The 27254-nt window shown below is 38.3% G+C and overlaps 1 protein-coding gene across 1 annotated transcript; it reads right to left on the reverse strand.

Moving 5' to 3' along the window:
* Positions 1-833: 833 nt before the first annotated feature.
* On the reverse strand, positions 834-26793 carry tfg (trafficking from ER to golgi regulator). The gene is made up of 8 exons (XM_041807493.1): positions 26658-26793; positions 23581-23794; positions 23381-23464; positions 17104-17250; positions 14558-14725; positions 14315-14461; positions 2178-2270; positions 834-2083 (listed from the first exon to the last, which is right to left on the reverse strand). The coding sequence occupies exons 2-8, from the start codon at positions 23762-23764 to the stop codon at positions 1677-1679; spliced, it is 1230 nt and encodes a 409-aa protein (XP_041663427.1). The 5' UTR covers positions 23765-23794; positions 26658-26793; the 3' UTR covers positions 834-1676.
* Positions 26794-27254: the final 461 nt, after the last annotated feature.

The following is a 27254-nucleotide window of genomic DNA, read 5'->3' on the forward strand; positions in this document are numbered from 1 at the left end:
TGGTAGCCAGGAATACTGACTAACCAGTGACAACTGATTTACCAACATTCATGCAATTAATTATTTTATTTAAATTTGAGTTGTGATTTCTCTTGAGGAGGACTTGGTGGGTCCTGATGCCTGACAAGTTAAGAACCACTGTTTTAAAGGATCTTAGCAAAGTTTTCTCTTTATGCCACATACCCCTTTTGCCAGTATTAGCCTTTTTTTAATCACATGTGACAGCAGTATCAATTATTCTCAGCATAAGATTACAGGCTTCATATATCTTCATTACAAATAATATCTGAGTGGGCTTAAAAAGTTGTTGGTTGAGAGTTTTGCATTCAAGTTATTAACTAAAGTGGTCATGAAATGATACAGTGTGTTTAAAATACAACCTCAGAGTTAATCCTTAACTACACCGCTTATAACACTGCAAATTGTGTCAAAACTGCACTCAGTTTATACTGGCTAAAACCCATCTTAAACGAGTGGTTTCAGCTTTGCACGCGCTGGATGAAGAGCAATCCGACACAGTTCTCTAAATTGTCTTCTATAAATCCCGTGTGCTCAGTTCTTCTCACTCAGTGAGACAGTTTGACACGAACGTTCAACCACATACTCCCCTGCCACATGTCCCAGCCAACCACAACCCACAGGCAGAAAAGCAAAATAGAAATACCAGCATTACCACAGTTTTTCCAGATCAGGGTGGAGGAGAAGAGGAAGAGAGAAGCCAAACTTAACAGAGACATGAACTCAGAAACCACAAAGTGAGTGAGCATTGAGGGAGAGACAGAAGAAACCGACTGCCAAAAGCAACTCAATATCATAACAAAAAGGAGTCCAACTGGGTCTCAATCATTTATTAGGTTAAAGAAAAAAAATGTTACAGTTTATACATAAACAACTAATCTCACTTGAAGGTGGAATTTGATTTATTAGTAAAAACCAGTGATAAGATAAAGAGAAAAAGAGAGGAATAGCAAGCTTTACTGGAGGTGATATTATAAGCTAAAGAGAGTACGCCTTCTTTATGATGGTGGGATCTACACCTCCCATCAGCCATCACTTAGCTAGTGTTCCCAGCATGGGGCAGTTCAATTTCATTGACACATCATTAATACCGACATGGTGGTGAAGTTGATCAAATAAAGAAAAAAAACCTAAATAAACAAGACCAAACAAATAATAAAGGGGTAACTTTTCATTGAGATAGTGTTGTATGGTGCATATATACAGTAAACAACAGGTTGTGATGTCTGTCATTAAAATGTATGAAAAATGCAGAATCTGGATGATGATCTCACTCTCAGATGAAGTGTTACCACGAAAATGAATGATAAACAGTTTGTGCAACAGCCTGTTTTGGTCTCCCAGGTGTGTGCATACAGACTTGTTAAGTTTTTTACAATGACAGATACAAGAGGACAGAGCTGACAGTGGCAGAGAAAAATAACACCAGGAACAAACATCAGGGTCAAAACAGAGTGGTATGTTGGAGAGACAGCATACAAACACTAACCATCAGACTTGGGGAGTTTCTTGTTTCATATTTGGATTGATAATTGAATGAGGGGGGAGGTACAGAGCAGTAGTTTCCTGCACCCACTCCAAACAGTTGGAGCCACAAAGTAGGGAAGGGGTTAAAGGATGTGTCATGTGAGAGGATCAGTAACATCCGCTATCCTCTTTTACCGGTATCCAGGGCCTGGCTGAGTGTAGCCCTGGCCGTAAGGGGGGCGGTTGCGGGCATAGGGGTTAGCAGCTCCTGGTGGAGGGGTGCCTCCCGGAGGTGGGGTGTATCCAGGACGGGGTTGGTACCCTGGGCCTGGCTGGGAGCTGGGTGGCATGTTGTAGTTGGCGGGTTGGGAGGCCTGGGAGGTATAGTTTTGAGGAGGGAAGGCTCCTGGTGGATACTGTTGGGCTGCCTGAGATGGATGAGGCTGCTGCTGCCCTCCCTGGAAGCCTGGAGCTGGGGCTGGAGCTGGAGCGGGTGCAGCAGCCTGGGAGGAGGGGGGAGGGTAGTTCTGAAACTGCTGCTGCTGCTGGGGAGGCTGTGGTGGGCCGGGTTGAGGGGCTCCGGGCTGAGCGTTGTATCCTGCAGAGAGAGGGATGAAGGAGGAGGTTTAAACGCTGTAGAGAAGAGAGCAGCAGCATAGTTCTAACTGAATCACGACTGTCTTTAGTCTTACCAGAGTACTGCATGCTGTACTGCTGCTGTGGTGGGGCACCTGGTTGCTGAGGCGGGTATCCACCTGGAGCCTGGTACTGTGGGTACACTTGACCTGAGGACACAGGAACAAAACTGTTCAAATTAATGATAAATCAAGTACCAAAAATTTGGGGTATGAGATGCACACAATACCAATATTTTCATTTAGAAAGGTGCCTTCCTTTAGATCTATGTAACCAATAAATCACTATAAAATAATGAGACATCAGCGCAAGTGCAGCTGCAACCATCACTCCCTGCACGCAACCCGACACTGTAGAAAATTTGCTACTGTCTTTAATATACTGCAAACTCAGCTTCATTGCTCAAAACTTGCAAGAACACATCAGGACACAAAGCAGGCTAGCAGCAGCAACACTTTTACTGCTTTTCTCCTGGTACTGGTTTGAATGAAAAGCTTTGAAAAAAATCACAGCTATCACTACTGACATGAGTTGAGAGCTCAATTACCATGCCCATAAGCTAGAAGGATAGCAAAACCAACATGATTAAAATAAATGGCACAAGAAAGAGCTACACAGCTGCAAAATGCAAATTGTGGACTTTGCTGAATACAGTGGATATCAAACAGTTTAAACTGTTAATGTTTATGCAAAATTTGTGGAGGAAGATGCATAGTGTTGTATCATTGTGTTGTTCCTTAATCTATTTTTGCAACCTCTAAGTATAGCTGGGCAATATATCAAGTATGCTCAATGTATCGCACCTTTTGCCATGCTTGATGTATAACATGACTATATCTCAAACATCGAGTATAAATTATGTGGAAGTCTTGAGCCGTCAGTAGGCATTTCTTGCTGAGTTTCGCTTCTCCCATTGTCCCTGAACGTTTCTCCCCTACAGCAGAGCACTCACTCTCCCGCCCATCCAGAAAACTCTCATCTGCACACGCACGTTTTTGTATCAGCGGAGGAGAGAAGCATGGGAGAGTGAGGGAAGGAAGTGAACAGAGTGGCAAGGCGGGTTTGCGGCATTTAGCGACGGACAACAGCGCTAGATCTGTCATCTGGCAGTGGTTCAGATTTAGAAAGGAAGAGGTTGAACCAAATGCTATAAATGTTTAAATATGCGGCAAGATAATGTGGAGATAATGACAGCAATAACACAACACGTTGCCAAAGACATGACCCCAGTGTTGTTGAAAAGCCAGGATTTAAAAATCTCAGACAATCCACCCAGAATATGTGATTAACAGAGTGTTTTTTCTGAAAATTCTCTGCAAGAGTCGTATATGTGAGAAAGAAGACGACCCAGCAGCTAGCAAATATGATCCACGTCTCTACAACTAGGGAGACTTATGCCAGCCTAACAGTTCAAAACACCAACAATGAGGAGTTAAAAACTTCCTGCATCTGAACAAGCTTTTTCCCCCCTTTAAATACACATGAGAGCTTCATGAATAAGGTCTAAAGACACTCTCATGTCATGAACTTGTCAGAAACTGGTCTAGCGTTCATCAGCACAGGTAACAGACTAATGTTATCACAGCTGTGGCCCTGAATGGTGGACTAGACTGCAGGGATATGGCCGTGTCATTTTGGGCTGAATTAAACATTACACAGCTACTTAGAGGACATTTTAGATATTGCAATATATAGAGTGTATCACGATATAAATTTAGGGCCACATTGCCCAGCCCTACCTCTAAGCACTACATATTTGTCTTGTTTATATAGATATTGCATTTTGTTGTTACGGGCTAGAAAGAGAAAAATCCTCAAAGAAATCGTGTTTTTAAACTATGTCAAGCCTGGTCTACCATTACAGTTAGCAAGATTTATTTATAGCCCCTGAATACCTGAAAAGAACGCAATCAGGCAGCTTATTAATCTGAAGTTTCTTTTTTTACACTCACATTTCTCTTTTTGTGTCAGGTTCAGCATGCATAAATTAAATAAACATAAATGAACTCCCTGCATTCTCATGAAAACACTTCTACATCTGTGCAGAACATCACAAAACTCCACCAGTGCAAACACCTGCAACCACTTTGACACAACTATTTGTTGAAAAAGTTCCAGTACCCACAAACATCTCTGTAAGCTACATTACAGTGAGTACTGGCTCCCAGCGAGAGGCCAGCATGCAGGTGCCTTAGCTCATGTAAACACATGTCACCATGAAGAAAAGTAAAAGATGCAATCCTTTAAAGTGAAGTTGACATGTTTTTACTGTTGAGATATTAAAGGCAGACAGATTGAAACAGATGTTATTTGTAGCAGTTGTCTGTCCTCTGCTTCACCAGACATGTCTATGTTTGCAGACAGTAACTTCCTGTCACACTTGAAGTGATGGTGACATCATTAAACTGCACTGCCCACACGCACATGTGGAGGACTGTCAGCATCATCCCTGCAACTCAAATCATGTTAATAAGACGCCATAAATAGTGACTCCCTTTTCCAATGAAGCCTGCAGCATGAGGTTATGCTTATTAGAGCAGCACTATGATTGATCATTAATATCTTGCTTGACAGTGATGCCAGTGCAAACCTTTTTTGTGTTTCCAAACATGGAAACTTTTGTTCCTTGTTATTTTAATTTTTCTAACCAAGTTTTCCACTATTTCTCTGAATGTTCTGCAAATATGCAAAGAATTGGCAAAACAGGGTTTTCCCTTTAACGAGGCATGAGTTGTGTTCCCCAGATCTCCTGCCTGACATGTAAGAAATTTGATGAAACATGTAAACCAAAAAGAAAGAAAACATAATGGAGTGCTGCATCAGAGTTTGACTTATTTAACCTTTTTGTGTACATCTAATGCTGATTCTACACTTTTTGAGGGCTCTTATTTTGACATTTTATAAGAGCTTTACACTTTGAGAGATTAACACAAAGGAAGTTGAAGAGAGACAGGGAGTATGTTGACCACATTATTCTGTGCTGTCCAAACACCACAGCACTCTAGAGGGGGAAGAATTGTTTCTGATTATTTGAATAGCTGTTGAATTGTGATTTTTTTTAACAAATCTGAATTTTTATAGGCTATTATATCATTTAAAATTTACCCCCCATTATTTTTACCAGCACCTGGTTGTAATAAGATATTACCACCAGACGGCTGCAATAGCTGTCTGCTAACCACCATAAATTAACAAAAGAAGAATGCAGTCATGTTCTGTGACACAACCTCAATGCTCAGATCATTAATATTAAATAATCTATTTAATTTGGTATTGACAAGAAACAAATACTTTCTTATACAAATTACCACAATGTAATGCTAAATCTGTTTAATTATTAATTGCAATTTCCATCATGTGTCAGCACCAAACTAACAAACTCAGATGTGCATCCTGGTCCATCTGAGAGAAAATTCTAATTAACTTCAAGTAATTGTCAGTGACGTCATACTAATAATGTTTAGGGCTGTAAAATGATCAAAATTATAAATCACAATTAATCTCAGAATTTCTGTTTGTAATTGCAATAAATCATATCCTTTTTAATGGCACTTTAAAATTCCACTATTTTGCATTTAAAACTGTTGTTGTTTCATTTCGGATTTTCTGCTGTCTTAAACTAAGGGTAATGGACTTCTTGTTTGGATACAGAGCTGCTTTCATAGGTAGATCAAAGATTTTAACATGAACTTAACCACAGAAAAAGGAACTTACTATGGACTGAAAAGGAAATACGGGAACAGTAAAAAAGCAAATGTTTGATAACATAAGGTGCAGATGGCTTTTGACTTGTTCACTGAGCTGTGAGTTTATTAAAGTAAAATTAGACTTTAAGGAATAGTGGTGGACTTATTTGCATATCTGTGGCTGAGGGAGACACTGACGTGTCTTAACCAAAGCGTGTTAAAAGTGGCCATAAATCACTGGATTAATTGTGATTAAAAATATAGTGTTCTAATTATGGACTTTAATTAATCATCACTAACGCAATTAAGCTTGACAGCCCTAACAGTTTTCCTTAAAAAAGCACATCCTTACAATTCGCTACATTAATTTAAATCCAAAACATGGACACTATTGTCAAAGTAGAAGAGATCAGGGGAATAGAAAAATAATTTAAATGACTTTACCAGCTTGCATAATATGAGGAAAACATCTGAAATGCACTTTACCAATAGTCAGTATTTAGCAGACTAGGGAATGCTGGATGAATAAACAAAAATTAAAATGTGCATGTCTGAATTTGCACAATACCATTTCTTCTACCACTGCCCTTCCTGAATCCAAAATGAACAATTCCCAGCACGTTGGCAACAAATAATATGAGGTTAGGGCTTAATCTGATTTGTTTAAATTGCATTGAAGATGTCTCAGGATGTACCTGATAGGTCAAATATTCAGAAGCCACTGCATAAATAATACTTTCTTGGTTCTACAATTTCAGAAGTATTTTGCAATATATCATTGCACACTCTCACACTGCAATACCTATGAAAATAATCAATATAGTGCGCTATTAACAAGCAAAGATCAGAAGACACCTGACAGCTAAGTATTTGGCTAAACCCATCCTACCTCCCAAGTGTCTTTTTGAACGCAATGAAGCGATGTGGCAACCATCTGTTACCTCACTGGCAGGCAGCACCTTTATAGTGAACACCATGGTCTTTACTGACGGAGAAGGCATGTGTGTTAAATTGGCTTCTTCGCTCTGTGATCCATCTTGACTTATGTAAGAGTGATGAAGGGATTCATGGCTGTAGCAGCCCTTTAACCTAAAGATACGATTTTACCTCAGTGTAACCATGAGGTCAGCTACAGGCCTGCTGAGTGCTCATGGGACAAAGAAATGATCGGGACCTCAGTGAAAATGCAGCTGCTCTGCTTTGGGAGAAAATCCCCAAGTAAAGACCGAACATTTATTGGAATACAGTTTCATTTGGATCTTACACTGTTAACCTCTACACATGCCTCAATAAGGAAAGTTGAGAACAGGGTTCATTTTTTAACAAATACTTCACACCAAATATGTTTGCCCATCTGATAAAGTCATGCCTCAGGCAAATGTCTACGCCGTTGCTGCTGCATGCATGTTTTTAGTTTCTGTACTGCACAGATGTAATTTATCGCCAAGGTTCTATCAGCAGCTGACAAACAGGTTGAAACTTTAAGAATCTTCTGGATCTTATTAGAAGCATTCTTTTGTTAACAAGAAAAATAAGTTTGCATTGAAAGTAAGCTTAAGGCTACCTTTTAAAAGGCCACACATGCCTCCTTGGCGTAAATCTTAAATGTTATTTTTCAAATTCGTAGACTGGCTGTTCTGATTTGCCTTGAGGCCGTTGTACTGACAAACAGTCTGTAGACATGAGGACAGGGTTGAAGTGGGAGAGCAGCCCAGGCAGAATCTAGTTTAATGATCCAATGCCAACCATCTGCAGCCTTGGACACAAGAAAAATACATGCAGAAAGGAAGTTCTAACTGAAGGATGAGGAGAGGATGAACTGTTTTTTGCTATGGTGATTTTGGAGAATTATCCACCAACCCTGACGCTAGTTTACAAGATGGTATCCAGAAAGTCCTGCCAATAATACCAATACCTTACTGATCTCAGAGAGGGAATTTTAGTGAAAAGGCTTGTTGAACTTTAGCAGGGTTACTGCTTGCTTGCACAGGTGCTTCATTTGAATCCAATCCTACAATATCAAGCAGTTCAACAATGTAATATACTAAACATTAAGTGAGATCTGTCCCCACTTATGAAAAGCTTAAATCTTTGTTGGAAATGAGTGGATGGGATCGCAGCTGATCCATGATATGTTTGATTCACAGCATGTGGTTCAGGCAGCATATGATCCACAATTAATCTGCTGTACAAACAGGAAGTAAATTCAATCTTTGAAACTAGAAAAGCACTCAGAGAGCACACACCTCCGCCATTAGCCCTATCTCCCAATAGTAAAGAATGCTTTAAAAAAAATTCCTGGATCCAGATGGTGACCTGGATCACTCCCAAAATCTGATCAGTTCTACCTTATGCCATTTCTGACATTTCCTGAAAATATCATCAAAATCCGTCCATAACTTCTTGAGTTATGTTGCTAACAAACAAACTAACAAACCCTGCTGATCACATAACCTCCTTGGTGGAGGTAAATATGTTTAACTTAAGCTTTTTATAGATTTGCACACAGAAACCTGATGCAAAGTATTAACATTTCACTGTTTATGGGGACATTTTTAGGAACAGTTCAACTTTCCTCTATTTCCTCTCACTGTGTCTGTGTTTATCATGCAGGTATTAGGTGGTGGCTGTGTGTAACATCAATCCATTTATAATTTTGTTAAAACAGAACCTCTAAGTGTTTAATCAGCTACAATCAAAACCACCTGAGTTAACAAAATAAGACTGAGAATTAAATAAGGTATTAAACGGATGATTGCAAAGTATGAGATCTATTTTTCTACCCTTTATTCCTTGGAACTAGTGTGTGTAAACACAGGGAAGTTAGAGAACTAATTAATTAATTAATCTAATTCAACTGCAATATTGCCTACTGCAATTTTCAAATCGTTGAATTTGCAATAATTCTGTCCTGAAATGTGTGTCAAAACACCAGTTTAATACTTTTTGCAGCAGAGATATTCTGCCCTACACATCATGCAAACATTCAAGTGTCATTTTTCTAATTAGTCAACCAAAAATTCCTGGGTTTTTCTTAATCAAAATAAAAATGATATAAAAATTATCCTTCAATACAACAATTAATATTGAATTTGAGTCAAATTATCACAACTAGATATATCTCATAACTGTTCAGCCTAGTTTAATCTCCTTAACAGTGTTTTGGTTACCATATAGAATGATTTATTGCTTGTGTTTGTTGAAAAATATGTAAGATGAGGAACTTAAAAAATAACTGCATATTAAATCACAATTGCAATGTTGGAGGAAAATCAGTTATATTAATTTCCCAAATTGCTCTGCCTTATAAGACAATTATGTATGTTTATTAAAATCCATGTTGCTGCAGGTTTACCATAATATCTGTCAGTAGGGAAACATTACATAGGACATAAATTTAGGTAAGTCATAACGATTTTGTGTTTTTGCATAATGTCTGCAAAATGGATGGCCATTTTGTTTTCTTCTGTACAGTTTTCAGGAGCAGTTTCTGATTTTGGCCATGTTTGGTAATGTTGTATTGTGTGTACTTATGTATGGCTCTAAGTGTGTTAGGACCCAGGAAGAATAGCCAAAGCTTGTGCTAATTACCTTGACTCCTGTGCATCAAGTGCATATCAAAACAGCAAGCAATATCAATTGAATAAGTCCAATTACATGCAGCACTGAAAAAAAGGTTAAAAATGTCATTATTGTGTCTGCCGCTTCATTCTAGTGCAGCACAATCGCATCCTTTTCAAGATGTCAGGCTAATTGCATAAAAGTGATTAACTCATTTTTGTATTGAACTGTATTTAAAGGTTTACAAAAATGCCTTTAGAGAGTCCTTAAGTTTACAAAAGTGCCACCATTGCCACTATTTCAATTTGTAGAAATGCCTGTATTTAAAAAAAGGACAACCTTTTATAAAATATGAAGTTATTTTGGAAGAAGTTCTATAAAAACTAAGGGTCAACTGATGTTAGCTTTCAGGGATGAAGTTGATACCAATTATCTGTAGAGCATGTGACCAATAACCAATATTTGGAACTAATATGCAATTGTTATGACTACATGTTAAAAAATAAGGCAAATAAACAATTTAGCACTAACTCTGTCAGCAGGAGAAACAGCATAGAGCAACACCGTAGCAGCAGGAAACAGTAAATTATGCCATACACTCTGGGAAGGACATTGAGTGAGATTGTTGTGAGAAACCAAAACCAGAGAAGACACATCTTGCAGTGGAGCCAAAGTAAACTTCAGGTTCTGTTTTTTTAATGCTACGTAATATTTGTATGTTTTGCATTAAGAAATATACTCTTTAAACTATCATTATTCTCTGCATTTTCCTTGATAACCAAGCAAGTAGAGTTATGACATGTATTGTATCGTAATGGCAATCGCAATTCGCAATATTGTCCAGTATAATTGCGATCACACATTATTACGATATTGTGCAGCACCACTTGATTTGCGCGATCTTAAACCACTGTAGTGACCTTGCCACCTGAAGCTATTGAGACATGTAGTGAGGACCTGAACACAACTCTCAGACAGGAAGAAGGACATTTAACTACTTTGATACAGTATAAGAAAATTGAAACCGTATGTCAACTACAATACTTAATATGCAATATTACATGTGTCCCCTCACTTCTTTTAATAATCTTGACAGATGGACTTATTGTAAGCCTTCCACAACAGCATCCACACATCTCAAAAACAAATTCCTTCAAAAAAGTAATGAAAATGGCAAGAGAAAACATGTTGTTGTTCTCCTTGTCCTCATGTCATGGAAAGAAAAAAAAGGAACAACTTCCCTTTGTGCAGACGAACCCCAAGTGTTTACAAGTCCTCCTTCTGGATCAACAAAACTCTTACTGAACTCCAAGGAAAGGCCCTGCACGCTAACAAGGCCAAACCACAAACCACCAGTTAAATGTAGGAAGTCATACCACATGTGTGCTGATCCTTGGTGCTGCAGGTGCAGTCAGGACTCAGGACTTTGTCTGCAAGTGAGAACAAGTTACAGCTCTCATGGTGCAGGAAAAGGCATCTCCTGTGCTTCAGCAGAATACTCATTCAGCTCAGCCAAGCCACAGGCTAAGAACAATCTACTCCACTTTCTGTAATGTGATAAATGATGATACACTAAACCTCTCAGGCTGCACCTGTCTGGACCTTTCTCTGCAACAAAAGGAAGTAGGAGCCAGACACCTCCTTAAATAAGATAATCTGGTAATGGAAATGAACCTGTGCTGTGGAAACAGAGAACTTACCCCCCCCCCCCCAAAATAGATCCCAAAGAGGTACTGTGCTTGGAAAATTAAATAAAATGAGTATTGCTTGTTTTGCCAACAGACAGCCTTGGCCGTTTCTCATTTATCTTCATCTCTGCTTCAGGTTTGAGTCCAACACGTTTGTGTTAAAGATCAAAAACAGAGGAGGGCTGTGATAAGGTCTGCTGAATGTGATAAACTCCATGGATACTCTTGTTTACACAGTGTTGATTCAGATTCCTCAGAGATGAGACTAAAGCATCATTCCTAATTCAGTAAGTATGGCTTCCTCAACAGCAGATTGGATCTAAATACCAAAACAAAACAAGGAGCAAACATCTGCTTACATTCTAGGATTTTAACACTAAGTGTATGTACTTTAGAGGTATAATACAAAAATGTTAATCAACAAAGAGATATGAAATATATATCCATACTAAACTTAATGTAAAATGTAAATGTAAATGTACTAATAGCATTTACAAATACAGACTTTAAGGATAAAACACTCATTGCACTACTAGGTGTTAAAAGCCATCCTGAATAAATAAGTCTTCAGTTTGGATTTGAAGAGGCCCAATTCAGAGACAACATGCATATCAGAAGGGAGATTATTCCAGAGCCTGGGTACAGCAACTGAAAAGGCTTGGTCAACCCAGTGTTTATATTTTGACCTGGGCACTTCCAACAAAAGTTGGTTGGGTGACCTCAAAGTCCTGTTCAAGCCATGTTCCCTAACTGTTAAAATCTCAGATAATTAGGATGGAGCAAGGCCATTTAGAGCTTTAAAAACAAACACTAAAAGTTTAAAATCAATTCTAAACTGGACTGGAAGCCAACGAAAGAAAAAGAGAATGGGAGTAATGTGCTCTCGTCTGGTTTTGTTTGTTAAAAGACGTGCAGCTGCATTTTACACAAGTTGAAGGCGTCTGACTGAGGACTGGGAGATTCTAACATAAAGTGCATTGCAGTAATCCAGCCGGCTGCATATTCATTCATTCATTCAACCTTTATTTAATCTCAAGATGCCATTGAGAGCATGCTCTCATTTGCAATGACGTCAAGAGTACATTAAAACAAAAATGCTCTAAGGGACAGTGGAGGGATGGCTAAAGAAAGGCTATGTTCTGGTCCAAGAGACTGGTGCCAAAGTGTGATATCTACTGGACATCTTCTCTGAAAGCCACATATAATACCTTTAATAAAGGAAAAAAGGGTTTAAAATGACAGCCTTAATGGCACATTCCTAAGTCCTAGCCTGTTACAGCCTGATACCTTTATGAAACAACTGATGATGGGTGTTTGTTCTGTAAAATTCTGTAATAAAATGAATTCTGATGTTCAGCAGAACTGCACTGGCTGTCACTGCTGTAAAGGGCATCATTTTGCAAAAACACAACCATGTGCCTTTAAGAGCCAAGACAAGACTTACAAACACTCATAAAAACAACATGGTTAAAATAATAAAATCTGCAGTTTAATTTTTTTCTCAATTTACTGTCATAAATCTCACAAGTTTTTATGGTTTTTACTGCAGTGCCGCCTATGTGTTGTGTGGTAGGAATTTTTTTTTCATTTTTAGTTTAGAGGGGAAGGTGGCAGCTGGAATGAGGGTTCTCTAGGACAAATGGATGGAAATTAGCTTGTTGCTAAATCTGGTGTTTTTCAAGACTACGTGTTTTGTGCTTGCTTCCTTATACAATACTACTAATAAAAAGACATCTATGAAACACACAGACGTATTTTGATAATGCTCATCTTTTTTAAAGGATGTTAAAAAAAAAAAAAATCTAATTACAGTAAATCTGGAACATAAGCTGCACTGGCATTTAAAGAGCTGTCTGTTTTTAAGAGTGTCTCAGAGAGGAAAAGGTTTAGAATGTTTTCCTGCATGACCATTTCCACTGAATTCAGCAAAGTTCACGACATGTAGTTTCTTTACAGCAGTGTAGCTCTTTACAGTACCTTCTTTTTCACTGTATGAAGCAATTCTACTAGCAACTGCTATAATAAAGAAACTGGAGCACACAAGTCACTTTATGCAGTTTAATAAGGAGCACCTTAACACATCAATTTCCTTTCTTTCAGTTCAAAAACTAGGTCTGAGAGCACCAACCTGCATCTTTTTAAACTGCAAAACAAGAATTGTGTGCTCCACTTTCTTTGATAGTTCTGCCTGTGTTTAGGAGTCCAATGAATCATATTTTAAACATCTCTGGTCCTTTTCTAAAAGCACTGACCACCACCTGTGGATGGGCTGAAGTGCAAGATACCCCTGAATAGTTGTGAAGTACAGACCCACAGCCCTGCTGCACACCTCTGCCAGATGCTTGATGCCCTTAATTGGGAGGCTTATCTATCAAACCAGTACTCCACAAAATTTGTTTATTTAACAGTATACCACAGTGTTATTTAAATGAAAGATTATGGCCTATTTAGGGAGAAAAGCTGATATCTATACCAACATTTTTTTTTAACAATTAAGAGGCCGCTTGCAATACACAATGAATGGGAGTGAATTTTCAACAGCTTCAGGTGCAATATGTAATAGTGGCACCCACAATTATTGGGAAAGATGTTGCATGTCCCAGCTTTTTTTTACTTGGGTATTGGTTGCAGTGATATATAGGACGGAGCACACTTTTCAGATGAAAAAAATATCAAAAGTAAGGTAAAAGACCACCAGATGTTATGCTACATGCAGGGTTGTTTTACATACGTCTTCATATTAAAAAAAACCAATAGGGTTGTAAGTATGGCAAAAACCAGAGAGTCAAGTTTCATATCTCTCTTGCTGTACCAACAACAGAACCAATACTAATAATGCTTAATTAAATCTGGCATTTAAATCAGCTCACACTCTATAAAAACTCACCAGGGGATGTATATTTAGACTTCCTACCCTGGGTTTATCACACACTATGCAGAACTACTCTGGAAAACAAAAGGGCTTGGACTGGTCGTTAAAGGTAGCGTATTACAACTCACTCAACAGGGGGTGACATTTTTATGAGGCTATGTTGGAGGTATTGTAGGATAAATGTCCAATATAACAGCACTGTAATAAAGAGCTTAACAACCCACACTGCAGGGTCTCTTATTCCCTGTAGTCAACACCCAGCCGTGAGTTATTTCTTACAGCAACAAGTACAGTGCATCAGCGTTAATGTGTTTTCTCTATTTTCTCTGTATAACATGGTACGAGTGTGTTTAGGATTTCCTTAGGTTTGTGTGCAAGTCACTCACCATCAATGCTAGTTGGGGGTCCCTGCTGTACTCCAGGATAGGGGGCTTGTGGTTGAGGGGGCACTCCTGGCTGAGGGGCAGCTGACGAGGAGGAGTTGATGCTGTCAGGAGTTCCTGAGCGTTCCTCTGGTGCAGATGCTGGAGGAGCTACAGAGGAAGGCAAACCATAAGGGTGTTTATGTTTTATATGACAGTTAATAACTGAAACATACTGACAAAAACATTAAAGATGAGTCTTCTTACCTGGAGCTTGGTCCTCACTCAGGCCAAAAGCCGAGATGACATTCTTGTTGACTTCGTCCTGGTTTTTCAACGGGTCGAAGGCTGACATACTGGCTGCACTAACTGGAGTGGCCTGTTTCACCGTAGTGTCTGCTGCCACTACTTTGCCTTCACGTCCTTCCACTGATTCTACAAACACACACACAGAAATTGTTTGAGAGCCAGCAGAGACAAAGATGGAATGCAGCAGCACATACATACCACATTTTTACATCATTATCACAAGCATGTAGTATAAGATATAGAACGTTTGGAGTGTTTTTTAAATCATCTGGCCTTAAAAATGAACACTGCCTAAGCCTCAAAACTCCTGGAGTCCACTACTGCATTGACTCTAACAAAATTCACCCATATATCTCAGCTTGAAGCCAGATCGAACACCCCAAATAACCCCAATTTGATCATTTCTGCCAAATTAAAAAGCCGGATTTAATACAAAGGAATACAAACATTCAGGGCACACGTGTTTCTTGCTTACAACTCTGGTTACAGTTATAAAGTTTGTTTTTTTGATTGAAATATGTGTGGGTGTGCGTGACCACAATCAACTGGACTAAATCAGAGTGAATTATAATGAAAGCTACAAATGTAGCATATTATTCCAGACAATACTTCATATGCACAGGTTTATTAAATTACTCCAACAATAACTGACTCTTCTAAACTGTCTCAGTCTGGTGCCAGTATGCCTGTGGGTAATACATTTGAAAATATGGTTATGGTTTTATTTGTTAATGAGGCTGTACAATCCTGATACAAAGGATTAAGAAACAAGGCCTGTGGTTAGAAAAAAAAAAAATCAAACCAGCTGTACCGTATCGAACAGATAGTGGATTTTTGAATACCAGTATCAGTACCAGTTACTTCTAACAGGAAAAAGCAGCACAGAGATTTATACTTCTAGGGTTTAGGTTTTCTCCCAATAACTGAAGTTAAAGTTTGTTCATGCAGCCTGTAGTACACTAAACCAGTGGTTCTCAACCTTTTCAGCCTGTGACCCCCAACAAAATAAAGAGAGACTGCTAACCCCCACTGTACCTGACTGTGGTTGAACACAGGCAGGCACATTCCAGAATAGTCAGGCTGCCCATAAGGGGGATAAATGTGAGAGCTTTCTGGGGACCAGCCAAACTGGGGTACCACGGAGGTCTGCAACATCATGGCCCATTGCAAATTTAAGCTTTGAAATCCATATTTTATTTTCAACCTGAATAATAACAACTCATCAAATAAGAAAATATATTTTCTATACTATATTAGATATATCATATATCTGTATGTCTATCCTGATTGATATTGGTGTCAGCTGAACAGAATTGTAAATATCCCTGTATGGGATATTGGCAAAATTTAATATTGTGCATCCCAAATGGTCAGCAGTTGTCAGCTGTTGTTCTGCTAATTTTAAGTCCTGGTGTCGGCCCAAGATGTGAGCTCATGCTTTTGATTCTAACTTTGATCTTAAAGTACCTCACTTTTATTTAGAAAACTTAGCGTATGGATTAAGTCAGGTCAGGCTTCCTCTTACCAGGGGATTGTATAATCCACATTGCATCTTAACACTTTTCTTCAACTTGACTAGTTAAGTAACTCACAGCTCCATACACATTGACATTAACTCAGCATGCCGGACACAACCATGTAACCTTTAGCGCAGCAAAAGAGCCAGGATGAGACACCTCTTGAAGCAGCAGTGCAAGTTGGAGACAGTGCAAGGAGGAAAATATCAGCATAATGGTTTGTGGTTTAAAACTGGCCTCTGTTGAAAATGTATTTACGTTGTAAAAAAAATCTTTAAAAAAGTGATTTTTGACATTTAAATTAATTCAGATGCATAATAATAAATATTTGCATTTCTGATGTTAATTGCTTCCTTACAGCACCTTTAGAGGATAGCCTTGAAATGTATTAGCATCAGTAATGTCTGATCCTTTCTGCTTTCACATTTTAGAGGATTTTCAAAAACAGTGGAGATAAGTTGATGAGCACCTGTTTTTTTCTACCTAGCTTTATAGCTGACACATCTGGGTGATGGCATCTAGTATTCATTAACATGTAAAGACACAGGCAAGTGTAATAGCGCCACTGTGTTATCTTGCTCTACCGTATTACTCTTCTCTGTTGTATGTTTTGTCGTGTCTTAGACTTCATCTTCATGTGGTGTTTATCAGCAGTTAGAAAATAACAGGCATTATAGACAACTGGACTGGGATGTTGATGCTACTATGTTGACAGCCCTTTTTCTCCATGTAGACATATTAGTTGTATGCTTAATGCATCAAATCTTCTGAACAGTGATGGTTCAACATGAAAATAAATATCATTACAGGCTGACTATCAACTGACAGTTACTTATTTGAGGTAAATCATGGCATAAATAATCTTGATCCAGCACTCTGTGATAATAACGTATTTGCACTGAGCTACTGACGGCGGATTTTTTTGCTCTGCGTTCCAACATTTATGAGACTGGATATATGTGTGTGCATGTGTGTTGGCTATCTTACCACTGTCTGGTGCTGTAGCAGCCACACCAGGCTCTGTAGGAGGCTCCAGGCTGTCCAGGAGATTGTTGACTTTATTCCTGAGCTCAATGAGCTCCCTGCGCAGGTACTTCACCTGGCTGGACTCCAAAGGCCGCGGTTGACCATTCACTGTGGATAATAAGAAATGAAAAGAGAGAAGACCGGCGGGAAAATTAAAGGTATCATGTGTTATTTGTTTGAGGTTTGTCTTTCTCTCTGTCTCTGCACAGCTGATTCCACTTGAGCGTTTGACCTGAAGGGGGATGATGGATAGAACTCGGCTCGTGATCGCTTCAACAGAAGAAAACAATCGCCCTGTCTGTACCATTATTAATGGGGCATTTTTCTACATTACTGAATCTGGATCTCATTAGTTGCATTCGTTTCCCACTTGGGGCAATGTTGTCTTGAACTTGAACTCCTTGTTCACATAGATCTTGAACTACATCTGGGTTAAAGCCATGAGTTCTTAGGAATATCTGGGTCAGACTTTAGAGAAATGTGTCAGCAGTACGGCAGATAACCAAACCACAAGCTGCAGAAAAATCAAAAAGAGATTGTAGAGGAATTATGGCTTCCAAACATTATACAGGGATAAATGATTTTGGTACAAAACATCTATAAAAGCCAAGAACAAACTTTGTTCTTCACTCCATTAGAAATTATTTCAGATCATTAAAATAATATTATAAGTTAAGAATTTATTCAAAATGTAAATAAAGTCCTCAGCAGTAAAACAAGAAATTTATACAGTATCATCTAGGAATACAAAAAAACACACCAAACTGGATTCTGCAGTTCATTCATCTGGAAAAGCTCTTGATTCTACAATGTGAATGTAATGACTGATGATCTGCCTCTATTATATTGGCTCCACAGTGTAAATACCTGGGATTACAGAGATCATTTATCACATGGTTGCTTCCACAAAGCCTTTCACAATAGCATCCCAACTGACAGAGGGAGTGAGAGCTCCATCATCACAACTGATCAGCCAGATAACTAACCAACAATGGAGCTGGACGCTGGGCTAAAAGGGCAGTGGTTTAATGGTTAGGCTAGGATGCATTCATGTGGTTTCAGGCAGATGGCAAACAGGATATCACTTCTACAGGTAGATGGTGATGGTAGGATGACAAAATAAGGACAGGCTGGCAAAGAATACTGCAGTGGTAATGTAAGAAAGTATCATCTTTAAAAGTTAAAGCAAATTAAAGGGATGGTTCAGGGTTTGTTTTAGTGGGGTTGTTTGAGGTACTTACTGATAGCCAGAGGAGATACAACATCATTAAGCACCGCACCCCTTAACAAGACACCTGTTGGAGTGTGTGCATCAAAGCTAGCCTATATTGCTATGCAGACAAGGCGTAGACTGTATGAAGAATTGGACAAACCCTGTGTGTTGTCAGCCATCTGCTTACAATAGGCGGACTCAAACAGCTCTTGTAGCCAATCCGCAGCGGCTTCCATGTTAAAATCGCTGTCTCAACCGAACTTTCACCCACTGAGCTTGACTTCCTGTTAGCTAGCTAGCTAGCATTTTGGTTGACAGAAACGTAGCTTCTGCCTTTTGAGCTATCCGTTAATCAAATAAGACGTGCCAATCAGTCCACAGTGAGGTGTTTCCTAAATATAATCTAAACCAATGTGGTACAAAAAAATTCATCCCCCGTACAGTGAGAGCACATGAACACAATAGCTAATGAGACACCTTCGGTTTTTGAACCAGGCTGTAAACCAGTTTATTTCTAAGGTAAAAACTGGCTTTTTAACAGGTGCTCAGATGGGACTTCCAGTGTTCCTGCAGCCAGCCTCAAGTGGATACTCGCTGTATTGCAATTTTTTGCACTTCCGCATTGGCTTCATTTTTCGGGACCGGAGGTTGCTACTTGACACAAGGTCACTTGTTCCCCTTCATTTATCTAAATTTTGAGGAAAAACTGGGCTAAAAACAATGCTGGGATAAATGTGTGTCATATTGAAAAAAACCTGAGGAATATAGGTTGTGTGCCAAAGTAAACTGGCTTGCCATTGTAAAAGGCAAGTGCTGAGAATCTCTACAAATAACCTAATTATTGGCGTAAACAACCCTGTCTGCACAGCAGTATAGTCGAACTTTAGTGCAGGCACTCCAGCAGGTCTAGTCTCTCCTCGAAGGGGCCCATGCTGACCTTCATCTCCTGTTGCTAACACCTGTTTCAGACCAGGTGTGTGTTTGCTGCGTGATGGCTGCAGCGTGTGTCTGTTCCAGTTCATGTGTTGGCTGTGTCTCACTGCTGTCACAGTCCTGCCTTTCTTCATGAGTTTTACCTCAATTATTCTTCCTACATGTGACTTTATTCATTGTTTAGACTAACTGAGCAAGGGATATTTCAGAATAAAAGCACTTTGTACAAGGGTTTCCCCAGATATGCAAACTCAGGATTTTACTTTGAAAAGCACAAACTGGAGGTGCAATCGTACTGTATTTATGTTCCATGCAACATATTCCACCAATGTGGAAACTGAGAGCTCTAACAACATCTGCTGTTTAGAGAAAAACTGTTTAAACTGTTGCATTTATCAGAGTCATCAGAGAAAAATATATATATTCTACCAATATCAAATATATTTCATGCAAAAATAGGGTAAGAACAGCTATCTATTGATCATTTTGTCTGTTTTTACCCAGAACCATATGCGGTTTACGATAAAAATAGGTGAGTCTTCTGTTCTCAGGATTCTTGATGCATGAGATACAACGCTAATGCAGGCAGTCTAAAAGCCCTGACTTGATCACATGCACAACAAAGAGAAGCTCAAGCCCTGACACTGTCATTACGCAGTTGACATGCACCATGTATTTACTATTGAGTAATGCCTCAAAGAGTTGAGACTTATTGAATATCCCTCACAGAATCAATTTTTTATTAGCTCTTCTTACCCTGAAGTTTTTCTACCTCAGGGCAGGGATGCACTGATCCACCTTTTCTGGTCCCGATACCGATTCCGATACCTGGGCTTTGGGTATCGACCGATAATGATACTGATCAGATACAAGTGTTAAAAGAATAACCTGCATGCCCTACTGTAAGATAATACTGGTAATTGTTTTGGGTTAAAGGTAAAAAAAAATGAGTGCATATAGATTACTGAAGTTAATATTTATTTACACTATAAAGTGTTTAAATGTTTACCAGCAGTTTGGTAAAAACAATGCTTCAGAACTTAGAGAAATTACTATTCAATTGTAAACTTTTATACCCTGTAGATCGGTAATGCAGCAAAAAAACAAAGAAAGTGCATCAGAGGTAACAATCCAGTACAAAACAATTACACAAGTGTTTTTAACCACATACTGTAAACAAAGTGACAATTCTGTGAGAAAATAGTGCAAACAGCCTTGTAAAAAAAGGCTTAGAGCTGGTTGCCTCGATCGGCACTACGGATTGGCCCTTTCCCACCGATACCTGATACCAGGATCGGTATCAATGCATCCCTACTTCAGGGTTCTTACATTCAAGACATTTTCGAGAGTTTTGTGCAAGTGCGATCAGGGCTTCAAATTTCTCATTTTTGGGGGGGCTCATTTGTGTTTATTTTTGCCTTCCTATTTGTTTTCATGCATCATCCAGATAACAATGTTCATCTGCAGTCTACTGCCTGCCTAATTCCATATGAATGCAGTGATACTTCCTGTCATAGAAACAATCTATCTGAATGTCCATTGTTACACAGTCAATCTCTTGGAATCAACAAAATTCCCTACAATTCTCAAGCCTATGACTCACAGCCTAAGGGTCACTCCAACTTCTATAAGCTGTTAAATTTTCAAAATAAACTGTGCTCAGGAATAAAATTTCCATCACAACCATGAAAATTAAAGGATCAGGTCTTCTAGCAGTTCTTTGTCTAACAAATTTCTCTGCGCAAGTTGATAACACTAAACAGAGACACATGGGGTCATGAGGCACAGCGCTGAGACACGAGATTCCAGCTACTCTTGCTCGCCGTGAAAGTCCACACATGTGGGAGAGTATCAGTTCCACGTGAGGTCAAGACATGTAACGATGAGCCAGGACTCAGGTTTGTTTGGGAGGTAGTCCAATTTTTTTCAAGAGGGAGAAAATTCTTACAGATCCTTGGCTAATAATAGCAGCAACAAGATGACAGCTTGACTGGAAACAGAGCAAAGGAACAACATCATGTTGTCATTACAGATTCAAGAGTGAGCGTGTCTCACTGTTTTTCTAACATTGTGTTAGCCATTTGGAGATTTAAAATCTTGTTTGGATGACTGAATTTGTAAGAGACAAGTCCATGGTGTGCTGTGGTTTTGAGTATTTTTTCCAGCTGATATCAATATTTGGATATTATTTCATATTGGAGACTCAAGTTCTTCAAATTTGACTGATTGGTTCTGCTTTGTTTCCAGACTGTTGAATATCCACACTGATTTCATGGTAGAAAGGAGAAAGCTCAAAAATATATGGCAAATTAAATACTGAGACTTCTTTCTGTATTTAAATTAGTAACATTTCAGGGAAACAATAATTACAAATAAAAGTAGCTGCACTGTCTAAACGAAATGGCCTACTAGAAGACAAAATCACTGACATCATCAAATTGCATTATGTTACATTAAGCTAGTGTTTTCTGAATGACCTTTTGAAATGACCCATGGTGACCTTTCTGTCCAAGATGTCAAGTCTGATCAGTAAAGGTGGAAGGGTGGAATTGGTTCAAGACTTTGCTGGGTCTTCAAACGATAGGCGGAATCTGCTAATGAATTAGTAAAATGCGCATATGCATCATTTTATTTCTGAGCCTGGTTGTTCAAAAGGTTTTACCCAGAAAAAAATAATCCAGATTTGGTGATCTGATTTTCTACCAAGGATCACATAATCCAGCTCACTTTTATCCTGGTTGTTCAAAGAAAAACTGAACAGAATCCCCTTTATGGAGGTACAGACCTTTAAGGATTACCAAATCCAGATTATCAGTATGAGGGGGTGTTCACTCACAACAGAGTGCTTAGCCTAAGTTCCAAAACGTTAAAAAAAGACAAATGTAAAGAGACACCCCATTTCAAATATCATGTTAGGGTGAGCAAAACACTAACGTTTCATTTATTTGTGATAGGAGTTGAATAATCAGTGCCAAAATCCACACAAAAAGAAAGATCCTCATACATATGCTCAAAGTTAGATATTCAGTGTTCGTGTTTTGAAATACATCTTATGAGGACATATACTTTAATGTTTTAACCCCTAAATTGCACCAAATTTATTTTGCCACTGAAGCATAACTGCATTCTTGTAAAGAAACACTTTAAAAAAAATTAACCCTTCATGACCTACCATAGAACAAGCCCATGAGTTCTTGAATTAACCAAAAACGATTTTTTAGTTTTAAATAAGAAAAAAAAACTCAACAAAAGCATAGATTTAAAAATATAATAATTTCAAAAAATGGATAAAACAGTGTTCTGATAGCAGCTAGATTAACTGCATATTAATGTTTGAAGAGGATAATTAAAATCCATTAAAGTGTAGTGATCAAATTATACACCATCTACCAATGAGCTACATGTATAGGATATGTAAATATATGGTCACCTTTATTCAGAGTTTCTTGCTGCAGCAGTGATCATAGTCATTCCTTTCTCAAGTCTTAATTATTGCAATTAATCAACTGTAAGTGCAACTAGTAATTTCGGTTATTTATTCTTAACTTGTTTTTGCAGCATGTTGTAACCATACACAAAAAAGCTTCCATCCGATGTATAAAAGTGATAGTAACTATTTCAGAAAAGTGATTAAACTTCATATGGTGCACACCTGAAGTGCTGTAGCTCCAGGACTACTTGATGGCTGTGGACACATTCAAAAGATTAAGATTAGGAACCAGTAAAACTGGCCAGTGAGGGATTTAGTAAATGCATCCATTTGTCACCTGTCTTTTGTTTGCTGAACAAGTGCTTAGAAACACATGGAAATTCCTACTTAAAATAGTCAGAAGGGAGTACAGACAACTTTTATCTGAACAGAGAAAAGCCTAGGTTTTTCGTGTAAAACTTTAACTGGACTGCCCTCCAGTGACCACTTGCTGTAACAGCTGCAGGAAGGATCTTGGACTACACCTTGTCATGATGTCACTATCACATGATTTAAGACTTTAAGCTTCTATGAGCTTTATGTCTAGGCTCCTCAAGGCAAATGTCAAACTCTTAGCAGTGTATATCTAAGCATGGGTAAAAAAAAGAGGATTTATGTCTTACCAAACAAAGTGAGTTTGAGTATTCTACTGCACTGGATGGCAAAAGAGAGGTCAGAGCTATCAAAGATTGTGATGAGGTCATCATCTAGAAATATGAAAAGAGAGAACATAAAAAGAGAGAACATAAACTTGAATGCAAGGGACAGTATTTTAAAGCCAACAGGCCTGATTTCAGGGTGAAATTCTGTTTTTAAAACTTACCTTCGTCCTTGTATTTGATAGTAACCTCATCATTACTCTGCAGCTTTCCCCTGAAGACACGTTGCATCATCAGCACTAGCTCATCATAAGTTATGTCTTCATTATGGATAGGGATACGTCTGATGTCATCACCCAGCTGGGCTTTGATGATAAGCTTTCCGCTCAGGTCCAGCTGGCCGTTCATGATGCCGTCCGACCTCTTCTGCTCCCACCACTGAAAAGGGTCAGAGGAGGGGTAGTCTTAAAAAACAACAAGATTTACTTACATCTCTACAGTCACTCTTTCTTCTGAATAACTGCGTAAAACTAATTTGAATCTATTAGGATTTTGGTAATTACAATACGACATTTTGGACAAGGCAGAGATGTCCTAGCCTTGATTATTTAGTTGTTATCACCAAAGAAAACAGCGCTGGGCAATTAATCAGATTTCATTTTCACAAATTTTGGCTTCCCACAACCATAACAGCAAGAAAATCATGACTGAATGTTTTTGTGTGTCACATGCTGTATTATGCTCATTTTTTATGGCATGTATTCAGTGTTTTAGTGTTTGTTGTTAAATTTTGGCCATGAAATAAATTCTCTTTAATTATTCAGTGTAATCTAATTAAATATCTTTAGACATTTTTTCCACTTCTTTATTTTAATCATTGCTTGTTTTTCCAAAGTGTTAAGAGTGTTTGAGTTCAGTAAATCAATGAGATGCTGATGCTGCAAAAGTCAGAGAGTAATCATGTTAAATTATCGAGGTCTAAAAACCAGTCCAAATAATTGAATAAATATAATTTCTGCCATTATCAAGCAGCCTTAGTAGAAAACATAATATTTAAAAAGCAACAGCTGCAACCAAATGGGGCCGAAATTAGGGTTAGTATTATGTCATCTGCTATGCCCATTACTGAAGAATAGTATAACCATCTTTATAATGTCCAAGACTAAATGAACAACAACATAAGTATATACTTATAGTTATGGTTAAATTGAAGTCTTATTAAATAGTGTGTACATATACCAGTATTGGTTATCGGCACTGACATCAAGCCTAAGTACTTGTGCTCGTACACATAAAACACTGCACTTGGTTTCATTTTAAAGCATGATGTTCTCTTTTCATTATAGGGGCATGTTGCCAGTTTTGTGATATCTTAATATAAATGCAAATAAAAAAGAGGAGAATGAAAAATATGCACTAATAAATTATCAAGAGGAGGGATGAGGTACACTTATGCTATTACTAAGTACTCAAATTTGTACTCAGTATCGGTGATTACCCATATGTAAGTATTTGTACTGTGTCTGGAAAAATGTGCATCCATATTAGAGAAAATTGAGTTAATGAAGATGAAGAATGAATGAATTAAGATGAAGATTTTGTTATGAGTGACAGATACTGTACTCCATAGCATTTCAAAAATTGGTGTTAGCTTTTCATTATGTGATTATGTAGTCAAATTTTGATCCATGTCTGAAGTGTGGCAATATTTAACATAAATTAGAATTAAAAAAAAGGAGAGGAGAACGAAAAACAAGCACTAATAAAACCTCAAGATGAGGGATAATGAACAGTTATGGTATCATTAGGTACTCATATTTGTACTCAGTATTGGTGAATATCCAAATGTAAGTAATCAGACTTGTACTTGTTCTCGTACTCCTCCTCAGACTGGAAAAATGTGGTTTCCATCCAAAGTAGGTTAGAAGGTCAGTGGAAGATTTTATGAGTATAGATAATTAAGTTTAAAAGGGGCTAGCTTTGTTAACAGAACAATCAAATTTCTTTGTTTGAACTGTATCTTGAAGTTTTTGTGTAACACAACTCTCCGAATCTTCGACATCATCTCCATGCAAAGATACTAGATTTCTCACGTTAGTTTATCTTTACTGTAATCTAAAATCACTAACATAATCCAATCAGGACTGCTCCTATGTTGACACATATACAGTTACAGTGAACTGTTGAGTCTAAGGGTCAAACATCACTGAGTGAGGTGGCACAGACTGTCCTGTTATCAGACGTTGTCCTAAAATATTAACCGAATTTGCTGTGTGTTGAAGTGGCTCATCTAGAATATTATAAATCCATAATTTTTATACTTGATAGGTTAAAATTTCTTTACCACAGTATCCTAGATGTTGGGTGTAATTGTGGGGTCACACACCCTTTTACATGAGTTAGCCCTAGCATTGTAATATAAATTAACTTATCTCAGTGATCGTGCCATGCCACCACTGTCTGGATTAACTATGACGTTACTGCTTGGTGCTTTAGGCCTCACAATATACAACAGTGGGTTTAATTCCAGAAATGCTACGGCTTTGGCTCTCCATGCCAGATGAATAATTGGCTGGATGCTAGGGATTGTGAGGTAGCTAACATTTAGCATATACTTATGGTTAATGGGGACGACTGCAAGCTGATTTCCATCAAACTGGTTCTACTACATGAACAATTGGGGCATCGTAATTAAACATTTTAAAACTACAATGACGGAAGGCAAGTCTGGCAAATGTTGGTTGTGAAACGCAGAGTCATCTGACAGCGGCCCATAAACAGCAAACTAATGACTGCTAACGTTTACTGGACCGTTTAATCAATATGACAATAGTGGAAATATAAAGTCCTATGCAGGATTGTGAGTGATAGCATAGTTTATCTCCTGGTGTACAGCTACACCAGTGACAATGAAACCGTTTGCCTTAATTTCACTCATAACAATCGGACGTTAAAAGCAGTTATCTGTGTAACTGGTAATGGGTACATTTCATGAGCATTTACAACTAAGAAAATCAGCAACCTTTTCACAAATTAATGTACTTTTATGTTCCTTCAAAGTCTGAGTAGGTTAGATATCCGCATTTTAATAGTCAACTTACTACGATACAGTCTCGACACCTGTTTGGGCAAGCTAGCCTAGCATTAGCTCACTGCGTAGTGAAAGTAACATTATTAACTAGCTAGCAAGCTAGCTACCTAGCTTGCTAAGCTAGCAAGAGAACACCCAAACAGGGAGAGTATGGAAGCAAAAACTAAGCCGTAATATCCCCGGACCCCGCACAATACCAAGTTTTTTTACCTAAACCAGACGACTTGACCACGCTGTATTTCACAGGTTTCCCCAAACCGTGAAAATCAAATCTGTTAGCTGGCCTAGCTTAACCCGGGTGCCAGCATCAGGAAGTGTCCTCCAAACTGTCAACGTCAACCAGTACGTGGCATTCGTTGTGCGCAGTCGTAGATTGCCCGGAGCAAAGTGCGCTGTCTGACTTACCTAATTCTAGAGATAGTAATAACCTAGAAACAACTACAGTATGAAAACACTTTATCTTCAATTTGTGTGCAATGCCTACTTACACATAAGTATGCTTATACTTGAATTCCATAATAATAAAGTATCTATCTATCTAGCTATCTATCTATCCTGATTCACCTAGGCTCCTAATTAGGCCTTCTGATAGTGAAAGAAATGTACAGAAAAAGAAGAGGAGGCAGTTGGACAGAGATAACTACCTTTATTTTTAACAGTTTAAGTTAATTTTTTAACAAACACATTGTTGAAGACAGCCTTAAAGGGATACTTCAACATTTTGGCAAATTCGCCCATTGCCATAATTCCTGTAGTCTCAGTAATAGGTTCATTTCCTTTAGTTGTCAGTGCAAGGTGTTTCTAGAT

Source organism: Cheilinus undulatus, linkage group 15 (genome assembly GCF_018320785.1).
Source record: "Cheilinus undulatus linkage group 15, ASM1832078v1, whole genome shotgun sequence".
Taxonomy (NCBI): domain Eukaryota; kingdom Metazoa; phylum Chordata; class Actinopteri; order Labriformes; family Labridae; genus Cheilinus; species Cheilinus undulatus.